A 12,861-nucleotide genomic window follows, 5' to 3' on the forward strand; every position below is an offset into this window, starting at 1 on the left:
CTACGTTCTATTCTGGCAAATAAGTTATATTACTGTAAAGTTTTATCAAAATCCGTTTAGTAGTTTTTATGTGAAAGAGTAACAAACATCCATCCATCCATGCATTTGACGATCTCGGTGGTCTAGTGGTTTGGCGCATCACTTTACTTCCGATGGTTGCGGGTTCGATTCCTCGCACGGTACAAATATTTGAATTCATGAGTATGTTTATTTGTATCGATCTGGGTAATATCTATGTACATTTTGTATGTATTTAAAAAATTATATCTAACTATTTATGGCAGTAGTCCAGTACCCATAACGCATACTCTGCTTACTAACTTGTATTAATTGTCCGGGCGATTATTTGTTTATTTAATAATATCTTTAATTCTCAAGTTTAATTAACTATTTGTAATTCTTAATGAGAATAAATATCTAAAACCTAAAAACGTTTTCAACTGAACTCAGGTCGAGTAGACGCTGACAAAACAAAATAGTAATGTAAAACTAACGATAAATAACTGTCTTACATTTAATTATAGTTGAAGTTGAACTTACCGGGATGGATACAGAATGCACCAAATTCAATTTTCTTCCCCAGTACGCCCAGAAAGGGGAATTTCAACTTGATCGACTGTAGCAGACATTCCTCGTACATGTCCCAAATATGAATTGTCTGAAATAGAAAAACACGAACTTGATATCACTACTAATCTACTTATTACACTGCAAAATTATAACTAACATGTGTTAATCCTTTTTTTTATACCACATAGGTGGCAAACAAGCATACGGCCCATCTGATGGTAAACGGTACCGTAGCCTATGGACGTCTGAAACATCAGGGGTTCAGGTCATCAGGCGCGTTGCCGACCATTAAGAAACCTTAATATACTCTTCTTGATAAACCCCATGCTGTAGTCTCGTGAGAAAACCTCGGCAGGTAGTTCATTCCACAATCTAAGTGTACGCGGGATGAAGCTCCTCTGAAACCGCACTGTCCTAGATCACTTAGGTTCCAGCGTGTGAGGATGAATTCCCTGTCGATTCGAAAAGTTTCATCAAGTTCGAAAGTTTCATCATAATGCGTTCAGTAGTATTTGCGTGGAAGAGTTACAAACATCCATCCATACTCACAAACTTTCGCGTTTATAATATTACTAGTTTTTAGACGCGGCTTCGGTCGCATTCAATCCAGTAAATAGCTTTTTTTAATTACAGGCTGCTAGATGGCGATAAAGTAGCAAAATGTTGATATTTTTTTTTTATTTTTATAAAAATATTTCTTCTTCTTCGGTCGGCTTTTCTAATCCTGGGGCACCATACATTTCGCTGGTAAGCATCGTCATTTGACAGGCCCAACTCCGTCATGTCCCTATGGACATTTGTCAACCAGGTAGTTGGTGGCCTGCGTCGTCCTCTTTTTGTTGTAGCCATGGAAAGGCACTTTCTCACAATGTGGTTTTCAGGTTTACGCAGAATATGTCCATACCATTTTATAAAAATATTTGATTGTTTAAAATCCTCCTATCCTATGTTCTTTCTTATACCACCAAGAACATGTGTACAAAATTTCATGATGATCGGTTTAGTCATTTTTGCGTGAAAGCGCAACAAACATCTTTAATTTCGCATTTTTAATGTTAGTAAGTATTAAGATTAAACATATTAAATTAGCTTATCAACCTTTCTCAAAATCTTATTGATAAGCCCAACGTCGCGATTAAAATCATACGTGTGCAACTAGTCTAAATCCTCTCAGTTTATTGTCACCAATCTACGTCAATGTTATAGGTTATCAGCAGTTAATACATTTAGCCCAATCATATCATGTTACTATTATACACAGGTTAATATTGCATAATGTAATAAACATTATGCAATATTAGTAAAAGTGATATAAAATTATAAGATGCTCGATTGGGAAACGATATCGCGGAAGACACTTCTTTCATGTGATCTTCCGAAATGCTTAACACAGAAGAATTAATGGATGAAATAGAATTATGAATAATCTTTATTCAAATAAACTTAATATAAGCACTTTTGAACAGTCAAATTTCACTATTGGTAATCAAATTCCACATCACACAGGCACTAGGCATTGAATTGAGTTCAGATATAGCTTCGACGCCTAGTGTTGACTGTTCATCACACCAATACAGATTACGATCAAAGAATAGCTTACTTGAATGACCACAGAATGAAATATTTCATACCATACTTACACAATTATTACAGTATGCCAAAACGATCTCTTCTGAAGCCACCACAGCTACATCCAACACAGCAGGAGCTGTTGGAGTCATCAGTGCAGCATACGGTGTTGATTGCGTAGTTTCCCATAAACGCACCACGCCATCACAACTCCCGGTGACAAGGAAATGCAAGGATGATACCACGTGGAAGCAAGTCACACCCTGAAATGTATGACAATTTGATTGTTTATCTTATTAATATTATAAACGCGAAAGTTTGTGAGTATGGATGTATGTTTGTTCTTTCACGCAAAAATCTACGGAACGGATTTTCATGAAATTTTATTTATATGTAACTTTACTATAATTAACACAGTATCATCTGGTCCCACGGTAAGCAGAGCTTATGTTATGGATACTAGACAATGGATACTTTTATTGTAAATACATACATAAATGTACATAGAAAACACTCAGATCGATGACAAGAATCATACTCATGAATCCCGAACCCGCGACCATCAGAAGTAAAGCGGTGTGCTAAAGCGCTAGACCACCGAGGCCATTTAGAAAACATGACAGGCACAATAAACAAAAACAGAGAAGCTACTTACTGGATTTCACAGATATAGGCGTGTACTTATCTTAAAATCTCATTCAAGAATATAAATATTTATGCCTAGCGAGGAATCGAATGTCGAACATAACAAGATAACCTGGGCAACAACGTCTGCATCGCATTTTACCGTCATTATATTTTGCCCATTTTACATAATATCTTTTTATATTATAGCCCATGTATTATTCTGATGTATAAGCTATATTACTGTGTTTCATCAAAATTCGTTCAGTAATTTTTGCGCGAAAGAAACGAACATCTATCCATACATAAGAACTAACATTCGCCTGTATAATATTAGTAAGATAAATATTAAAACAAGAAAAATTTCCAAAAAATTTCCAGATCTATGCATACCCTTTGCACTTTGAAGGTATAATCATCCAGCTTTCCAGGGACATGTCTCGCTCTCACGCTCACACTTGAGTCGTGTGAGCAGGACACAATGATGTCGCCATTCCTGGTGTAAGACACGCGCCGTACAGAACGGGAGTGGACATGTCGCCAGGTTGTTACGTTGCAGTAGAGTGTATGAGGGTGCGATGGTAACTCCTGAAGAAGAAATACAGATAGTAACGAAAGGAGAGGAAAAGAGACGACGTTTATAATCAGTATGAGGATGAAGTTAAAGTCAACACATTGACGAATTCACCAGGAATTAATCATGATGGTCTCCAGAGGAGATCGCATGGAGGTTGATAATGAGATGTATGCCATTGCTAGTAATGGCCATTCTCAATTACTAATAATCTCCTACCCCCAATACCCTGCAGTATAGTGATACTGCAGGGTATTGGGGGTGGGGATGGCAGTGGCCATCCATCCTTCAACCGATACAAAGTTTACAAAGTAAGTTGGTTGGAGACAGAAATAGGTGACACTAAGGCACCAGATCCAAATCACTTTATACAAAGTAAACTAGGGTAAAGGTAACTTCTTCAGAAACAGTTACGATATTGAGTCCTTCAAGAAAACAGCTTTTAACTTCTTAAAAAACCGACAACACACTTGCAATTGTCCTTTTGTTGCGGGTACTCATGGGCGGCGGTAATCACTTACCATCAGGTGACCCGCAAAAAAACTTTGTCATCCCAACTTCTATTAATCACAGTACGAAATTTGTAAATAATTCATAGTTACCATCCAAAAATAGTAGTTGATGTTCTCTGGTGTTTTACAGTAGAACAAAGACACTCTCGGCTGTAGGAATTGGAGTCTTGTCAGATCTCCGCGCTCCGTCCCGAATACCAGCTCTGAACCATCTCCCGTAGCAGACGAGGACGTGTACGCCAGACACTGAATTGTAAAGAACAATGATAATAACAACCCTGGACAATTCGCACACCGGTAGCAGGCGTGCTAATAGACATTTTTAATCGTAACTATACTTTCGTCAGTATTTATGGTCAGCATTAGTACAAGAAAACAACTTATTCCTTCTTATAAAGCCGTCAACGGACTTGCAATTCCACTGGTGTTAGCGAGCACATGGGCGGCGGCAATCACTTACCATCAGGTGGGCCGCACGTTTTTCCCCTATGCTAAAAAGCAACGTAGGTAGTTCCCAAATAGTAGGTTCCAAGTGTAAGAAGCACTAATGAATGATGACGACTTTGCTTTGCGGCTTTGAAGCCGGCTACCGCAAGGGAAACCCCAAGTAGCGCCCGTGACTTGTGGCACGGGTGTAGATTTAAAAGGCCCTTTTAGAATGCATTAACACTCACATTCACTACTTGCAGCTTCCCCCCAGACCCAACTAAGATCGGGATAAACCCATTTCTAATACAATTCACTTTAGTATCCAAAACACAACCGGCACGCCCTGCGCTCGTCGACTGAATGCCGCGGCTCACCCAACGAAAGAGGATTATTCAACTACCGACCTCCGTATTTATAGAGCGAAGTCAGTGTAGTAGGTCGGTCTACAAATATTAGATGGCGCTATTTACAATATTTGTAATAATCTTTACATTGGGTACTTCATTAATACTAAACACAAACTACCTTCTTTTAATATCTTTTTAAAATATCGGTTTTTTTTACAATATTCATGTGAACAACACAAGTAATAACATAAATTAAAATAACAGAATTTTATGCATATTTAAGGAGTTTTCTATTTACCGTGGGTATATTAGGAAGACCAGTGATGCAGAATATAGGCGTGTGTGTTAATGTAGTTGCATCATATATTGTGAGGCTTCGATCAGATGCTGACAGTATCAGATTCTGGACATCCTGGATAAGCACAAAGACGAGAGAGGTAAATACTGTTATTTGCCATAAAATTATTGGTGTTAAAACTTGTTTAAGTATATTAATAACTACTAGTTAGTACCTACTACTTCATAAAATTTTGATTTACTTCAATAATGTTTAATAGTTCAATGATACTACAGATTAATACAGAAGTTGGACTATTAGTCGGTGCCAAAGAGAACCAGTAGCACTGCGACCTGTATACATAAGTCTATTGTGCTCGCTCTTTTTTCAAAGTAAGTAGCTACACCTAGACCCATAGACCCAAGAATTGAGGGATATTCTTTGGAACGATTATCTCCTCTCCTCCAGGATAGTGTGTGTAGTCCAGAGTAAGAGCAATAAAGTTATATCAGCTAGTTTTTTACGTGTACCTACACTTAGTAAAAAATCATCTGCGTAAGTATTTCAGCTGCCAAGCAACTTGTATTGTTAAAATGTGTTTCTGTGGAAAGGTGAGGTAGGGCAGTGAAATTACAGGATAAGAAGTATGATACCGTAGTTTAGAAAGACCAGCTAGGACCAGTAATAAATTAATAATAATGATAATATCCCTGGACAATTTACACAACGCCATATAGTCCCAAACTAATGAAAACTTGTTTCGTGGGTGCTAGACAACTGATATAAATACTTAAGATACATTTTTTTGTATATACATAGAAAATACACAGAGCGCTACAAACAATCATACTCATGTACGAGATATCGAACCTGCGACCATCGGAGTAAAGCGGTGTGCTAAAGCTGCAGACCATTGAGGCCGTCAAGTTACATTAGATCTGATAATACATAATTACTTACGTTTAAATATATAGCATCAGTTACCCAACAATTCTTAATTCTTCGCCGCACACCTGATCTGTGATAAAATACCTGGAATTACAAACAAATCTAATTTAAGTATCGATTTTGTGTATTTGTTCAAAGTCTACCTCTGTTAATATTTCTTTTTTATATTACGACTTTGGCAGACCAGCATACAATATGTTAATTCACTGACTAATCCTCACAACATCCTACAACTGAAATAAATTCACCTGCGTTTTTTACCAGTTCTTCTCAATCTAATTTCTATACTAAATTATGACGGTAGGGAACGGTAGGGAAAAAATGTTAATACAAAAACTTGACGTTTATAAGCGGCCAAAATGTATAATGCTTATAAAGCCAGCTGGTGAATAAATAGGTGACTGAGGTACAGAGACCACGTAGACTTTGTTCAAAGTCTATCTCGATATATTTTTTTATACTACCATTGTGGCAATAATATACTTGTGTACAGCTCATCTGATGGTAAACGCTAACCGTAGTCTACGGACGTCTGAAACACCAACAGTGCCATGAATGGTGTGCGTTGCCGACCCAAGAAACCTTCTAAACCTAAAAAATAATGTAACCTTATTGAAAAACCATGCTGTAATCTCTCTAGAAATCCTCAGCAGGTACTTCATTTCACAATCAATGTACGCGGGAGGAAGCTCCTCTGATACAGCACTGCCCGAGACTACTTAAGTTCTAGTGTGTGGAGATGGCTTCCCTGTCGATGGTGGTCACTGGCGGTTGGTGGAATGGTAAAAGGTAGCCGTGGGCGAACATGGCGAAGTTACATAATATACTGACCTCATACGAGTTCATGAGCTGCAAATGTCCGCTGTAGACCCCGACTCTACCTCCCTTCGATACAGACACGTAACAGAAGGAATCCTCTCTTTCCACACACAGTAATTTCACTATGGTTTCCCTCTAGAAGAAAATAAACATAAGGTAAAATTAAACGTATAATTAGTAAAAGTCACGGAATCTTACCACGTTTTATTTTTCCTCCGCCCTGATAACGGGCAAACTGAACAGCAGCGAATAGATGGTAAATAAAATCTTTTTTTATAGACAGAGAGAGATATGCGTCTACCTTCACACGTCTTCGTTTGTTGCTACTATTGAAACTCGCTCGATATTCATCTCGGCAAAGTATACTCACAGTATCTTCACGTACATTTAATACACTTCCTGATCGGGTTTTTTGTTTTTGATTCATGAAAGTAAGATCCCGCGATTTTTACTAATTATATGTATAAATAATAACCGAGTCAAATGAAAGGTGGAATTAACTAAACCTTACTTGTTGCTGGCAGCTTGTGCATTATTATTTTTATAGTATTTTGATACCCCTTTATACTTATATTGTTTTGACTTCATTGTTAGCTCTCACACCGCATTACTTCCGATGGTCGCGGGTTCGATTCCTCACATGGTATAAATATTTATATTGTTTTAAGTTTACTTTAGAGACTACAATGCGTCTGAAATAGGGGCCTGTATTGATAAGACACACATCTTCGATCTAGTTTATCGTTGCTATTGTTATATTATAATTAAAATTTTTTGGAGAAACAAAGAAATATTCATATTCATGAGTGTGAGTATGATTATGTATCGGTCTGGGTATTTTCTATATATCTACATATATTATGTATGCATTTACAAACAAAATGTATCGAAGTATTTGTATCAGTTGTCTAGTACCCATCATATAGGCTCTGCTAAGCTTGGGACTAGATGGCTCTGTGTGAATTGTTCGGAGTTATTATTATGATTACATTTCACTTAATATCTTACTTTACAATGCTCCAGTCTCCTCATCTCCTTCTCTCTAGCAGGTTTCCATACTTCAGCTCTTGAACTGGTCTTCTTCGCTCCAACTGCGACGAGACGGTTGATCAGCTGTCTCCACCAAATCTTGCTGGTATTGAACGAGTCCAGGAGTTGGAACAGCTTGTGTGCATGAGTATTGTACTTATGGTGACCTGATAGCACAATTTTTTTAATGGGTGTAGTAATGATTTCAGCTGTTGAGGATGACACGATGGATATAAAGTCAGGTCAGTAAGCCCAGTGGGCTTACTACACTATATACGTATTAAATCTATTATATATTTTAATATATATATATCTTAATATTGTATGTATAATATATGTGTAAATAAGGTATAATATAATATATATCACGATACGCTTAGCAACACTAAGATTTATGAATCAAAATATATACATTAAAAAAAAAAAAACGGTGAAACAAATAAAAGGGAATAAAAAAAAAAAAAAAAGTGATCTCTCTGTGCAGCTAATGTCGTGTTTGTACTCTGTGTCAAAATTATAAAGGACTGTACGAACAATAAATACCTTGAAATTGAAATTGTAAACTATTATTCTTATTTTGTACAATAAACTAGTGATCGCACTGATCCCACTGTTGTTTTCCATAAGGAATATCAGAGATTTCCGATAGCGTAGAGGCCAATCTGACAATTAGTAAATCATTAAAAAAATATTACACACACTATCATGTATTTGATACACTCACGCATAGAAGGATTTGACAATAAAACTTTAATAATGTTCAAATTTATGTTTAAATTATTTATAGTTTAATTTCGACCATTAGTTTATAGAACTCACCAAAAATATTGTCTATAGCATTCACAAATGAATTTTCGTCAAGCCAGAGCGTGTCTTCAGGTTGTGGAGCAGACGTAGCGAACTGTATACCCTCTTCAGCTGCAGCCGCCCTCATTACCTCCTCCACCCTTCTGGAAATTGTATAAATATTAGTGAGATATCTCCTAAATGTGTGTGTATTATCTATATTTTTGTAGCAGTTGCTGCGGCCGCGGTTTCACCCGCGTTAAATTTCAATAAAAAATTTAGCCTATATGTTACTCTGATGCCTAAGCTATATTACTGTAAAGTTTTATCAAAATCCGTTCAGTAATTTTTACGTGAAAGAAATATCATAAATATCTATACTCACAAACTTTCGCATTTATAATATTATTAAGATATAATAATATCACAGCGCAATTGACAGACCGCCATCTAGTCCCAAGCTAAGCAGATTTGCTACGGCTACTAGACAACTGAAATTGATACCTAGATATAACATATAAACACAAAAAACGAATCCAGACTGAATGGTCGTTAAAGCTGTTAATATATAGATATTTTTAACCAACTACCTGTCTATATCTCTCGCTTGGTTCCGGCCTTTGTTCTTCCTAAACACCCTTCTTAGTTTACTCAGCACCGCCGGCGTCATTTTCTTCATCAGCTCTCGAGCTAAATCTTCAAGGTCATCTTCACTGGAACAGTGGATATTAAATAATTAGTATAACATAATTGAATATCAATTAATTAGTAAATAAATATTGCATTTTAACAGACTTCAAAGCAGGCGGAGATTCTCAATTCGGCTGTATTTTTTTAATGTTTGTTATTTCATAACTTCGTCATTTAATAACCCATTTGAAAATATATTTATTTACTGGAAAGAGTATACTTTTAGGTTTTGTTAAAAATAATTATTATTATTATTATTATGATTCGGTGAGACTAGCTGTTTAGTTATGTTGTCCTAGTAATGCATGTGGGTAGAACTAATTTAAAAAAAGACAGTAGCACTATTTTTACCTACATTTATTGAATTAACATTTTACAAACATTTAGGGTAGCCTATTAATTTATTAATCTTAATTAATGAATTCTAATATAAGTATATTAAAGAGCAAACCACAACAGGCTTTCTTCTGAAGCGCTTCTTACTGAATAACTCTTTTCAAATATCTCTGAACACTCATCATTTAATGATTTCTGAGATTTTATAGACATTTTTACACTAAATCGTGATACTAAGAACTTTAGAAAAAGGAATGGAAGTTGTTAAATCAATAGGAGTATAACTACCCTTTATCTACGAAACTTCGTTCCGCAAATACGATATTGTGCCATCTAGTGACTATTACGGAAACTATTTGAGACAATTAAGCACAGGCAAAAGTGATAATCTAATTATAGTAATAAATAATAGATGTCACTGTTGTCATATTATTAAAAAAATATAGTTTATTAGCTGTGCTTTTATACTAATGTGCTGTTATACTGATGTATATTACTGATTCATAAAAATCCGTTCAGTAGTTTTTGTGTGAAAGAGTAACAAACCTCCATCCAAACTCATAATCTAATAAAATATATAAAATTCTCGTGGCATAATGTTAGTTACCATACTTCGAAACATCACCTGGGCTTGACCAATTTTATGAAAATTTATGCATATTCAATAGGTCTGAGAATCAGCTACTATATATTTCTCAAACCTTTATGTGATAAGTGTTGTCCACACTTAACATTTTTAATGGACAAATTTTTATTTTTATGTAATGTGATTTAAAAAAACACATAGGTACAACCCTAAATTTTCACCCTTTAATTTATATGGCAAAACAAAGTTTGCGGGGTCAGCTAGTAGTATGTTTTAAATTCAAATGTAAACACTGCTCATAGTACCATGTCTCTTTATACTTCATACTATGTAATATTATTATATCATCTGTGGTTCATACTAAATTGATCATGTGATAGTGTATTTTGTATGAAGATTTTAAATATATTTTTCCACGTTATCGGTACCTATGTTATGTTCACCGCAATAGTTGTAGAAATAAAGAAGGTGCTTGAACATAAAAACAAAATACAAATTCACAATGCAGTAATATTAAATTTATTATGTACATGTATAATAAACGTATAAAAATTAAATTATCATGACAATTAAGATAATATAACCAAAGTAGCCTTTAGCGTAAACGGGAGCACCACTCCATTATCATCCATAAAAAGTGGTACACTGTGGTATATGGGATTGTTAGAAATGTAGACTGAAACCATCAATATGTCAACCAATATGTCAGGTCGGTCATCGTGACAAATTCCTAGGAAATTTGTCACGGTGACCGACCTGATATATTCATCTTCACCGCCGTCTTAACTTTGGCACACAAGAATTGAGGCCCTTTTGGAAAGTAAAAAAAAAGCTCATTAGGTATAAGAACATAGGAATAGGCGAAGTAATCGGTATAATGGCGTAGTATATGCCTTGTAAATACCTTCTGATAACATTACTGATTTGTGAAAAAAGTATAGTGTACCCGACAAAAATCTTTTGAGAATAAAAGTGTGAGAAAAAATGTCAGTCCTTCGGGGACCCCCTGAGAAAACGGGCCCCCTGTGCCTGTGTGTATGATAAAGACGGTATTGTTCATCATATCATCCTCCACTGGTGCCCTGCCAGCATAAGCCGTTAGCGCAGACGGGGGCACCATTCTATTATCTTCCAAAACCGAGGTCCACCATCAGTAAAGCAGTCATAACGTTTAGGTACCATTCCAAAAAAAAAACAACAAAAATGAACATTGTCTATTTTATTGTATATAGTAATACTTACTAACTAACAAAATGTCTAAATAGAGGCTATACAATTATTAGGGTCGAGCGAAATAGTATCTAATCACTTAATTAGATCTTTAGCAAGCTAATAATCACTCAGTCCATCATTATTACCGTTAAATTGAATTGAAACAGCAGTAATTTAGTATAATCATTGCAGTCATCAATAACTAATAACACTATTTGAAGATAGTGTAGTTTCGTATGGATTGGATGGTTGGGATGATTAGGATGGATGTGATGTGAATGCATATAGCAGTAATTAAGTATAATCATTACAATCATCAATAGCTATTAACACTATTTGTACAGAGACGAGGTTTGGATGGTTGGGATGATTGAGATGGTTGGGATAATTAGGATGGATGTGATGTGAATGCATATAGCAGTAATTAAGTATAATCATTACAATCATCAATAGCTATTAACACTATTTGTAAAGAGACGAGGTTTGGATGGTTCGGATGATTGAGATGATTAGGATGATTAGAATGGTAGGGATGATTGTGACGTAACGGGGATTAGTGATACCGTTGCAGGTATAAAGCCATATCGAGTTTCACGCGGTCCCAGCTAGAATATAGTGTGGCTCTTGATATTATATATAAATGTACAGTTTGTAGAACTATATCGGACCCGCTGATATTTACTAGGCTTCATAATGCAACTACCTTAACCGTTATAGAAGTTTTCAACCGGGAATTATAGCCTACTAGTGTTATTAGAAATTGTTGTTTAAGATACAGTGTATGAAATTTATCTCTATCCAAAACAACTGAAGCTTTAGACAAGTGACATATGAATTGGCCGGTGATGAATGTGTCGCTGCTATTTGGGAGAAAGCAACTTTAGGCATTAACATCTATATAAAGTATTATGTTATATTGTTTTATAATGATAGCAATACTTTATGTAGCCAATAAGAACGCTAAAATATCCTATATGGTTGTAGCCCACTCATACATAAACGAATCTCCTTTGGAAAGTTTACACTCTATCCTGAGGAGATAAAAACCATCGCTCCTAAGAATATCCTTTAATTCTTGTCCCTGACGGGTCTAGGTAGCGAATTTTGGGAAAGGGCGAGTACAATAGATCTATCTATATAGATCACATTGCCATTGATCTTTTTGGCAGTTTTTTTTGTCGAATCTTTCGATAAAAAAATTATGTACTTCAAAAGAATACAAAAGTGTAAAATTACATTTACAAGAATTCCTCATTTAAAATAATTGGACAGAGTATGCATATACATCGAAAATAAAGAAAAAAGAAGAAAATTGCTATTTAGCGATAAGGCCGTCCCATTGTTACCTTTGCGTCTTATTGTACTTATATATTTTTATATTTGAAATCATATTAATTTATGTAATAGTTTTTTCTGTGAGAGGAACACAAAAGCTTTTCATTTATTAATTAAAAATTGCGAAATATTGGTGCTTTTCATTCAAGTTTTAGAGATATAATCTCAATTTGACCACTTGGCTAAATCCTCAGATATAAGCTGATAAAAATAATACA

General features: G+C 35.3%; 1 protein-coding gene across 1 annotated transcript; it reads right to left on the reverse strand.

Moving 5' to 3' along the window:
- Positions 1 to 514: 514 nt before the first annotated feature.
- LOC131841667 (uncharacterized) lies at positions 515 to 9,723 on the reverse strand. The gene is made up of 11 exons (XM_059189992.1): positions 9,626 to 9,723; positions 9,075 to 9,197; positions 8,518 to 8,648; positions 7,678 to 7,865; positions 6,682 to 6,804; positions 5,863 to 5,934; positions 4,924 to 5,037; positions 3,940 to 4,095; positions 3,157 to 3,351; positions 2,211 to 2,402; positions 515 to 658 (listed from the first exon to the last, which is right to left on the reverse strand). The coding sequence occupies exons 1-11, from the start codon at positions 9,721 to 9,723 to the stop codon at positions 515 to 517; spliced, it is 1,536 nt and encodes a 511-aa protein (XP_059045975.1).
- Between the last annotated feature and the right edge of the window lie 3,138 nt (positions 9,724 to 12,861).

This window comes from Achroia grisella, unplaced genomic scaffold, assembly GCF_030625045.1.
Source record: "Achroia grisella isolate CSIRO2021 unplaced genomic scaffold, CSIRO_AGI_Agris_v1 utg1867, whole genome shotgun sequence".
Lineage (NCBI taxonomy): Eukaryota > Metazoa > Arthropoda > Insecta > Lepidoptera > Pyralidae > Achroia > Achroia grisella.

Excerpts from the sequence above, each read along its gene's own strand:
- LOC131841667 (XM_059189992.1), bottom strand. The coding sequence starts at position 9,723 with ATGTCTATAAAATCTCAGAAATCATTAAATGATGAGTGTTCAGAGATA. Across the intron at positions 5,935-6,681 it reads AGCTCATGAACTCGTATGAG|GTATTTTATCACAGATCAGG; the intron begins GTCAGTATATTA and ends TTGTAATTCCAG. Across the intron at positions 5,038-5,862 it reads CTGATGCTATATATTTAAAC|GATGTCCAGAATCTGATACT; the intron begins GTAAGTAATTAT and ends GTGCTTATCCAG.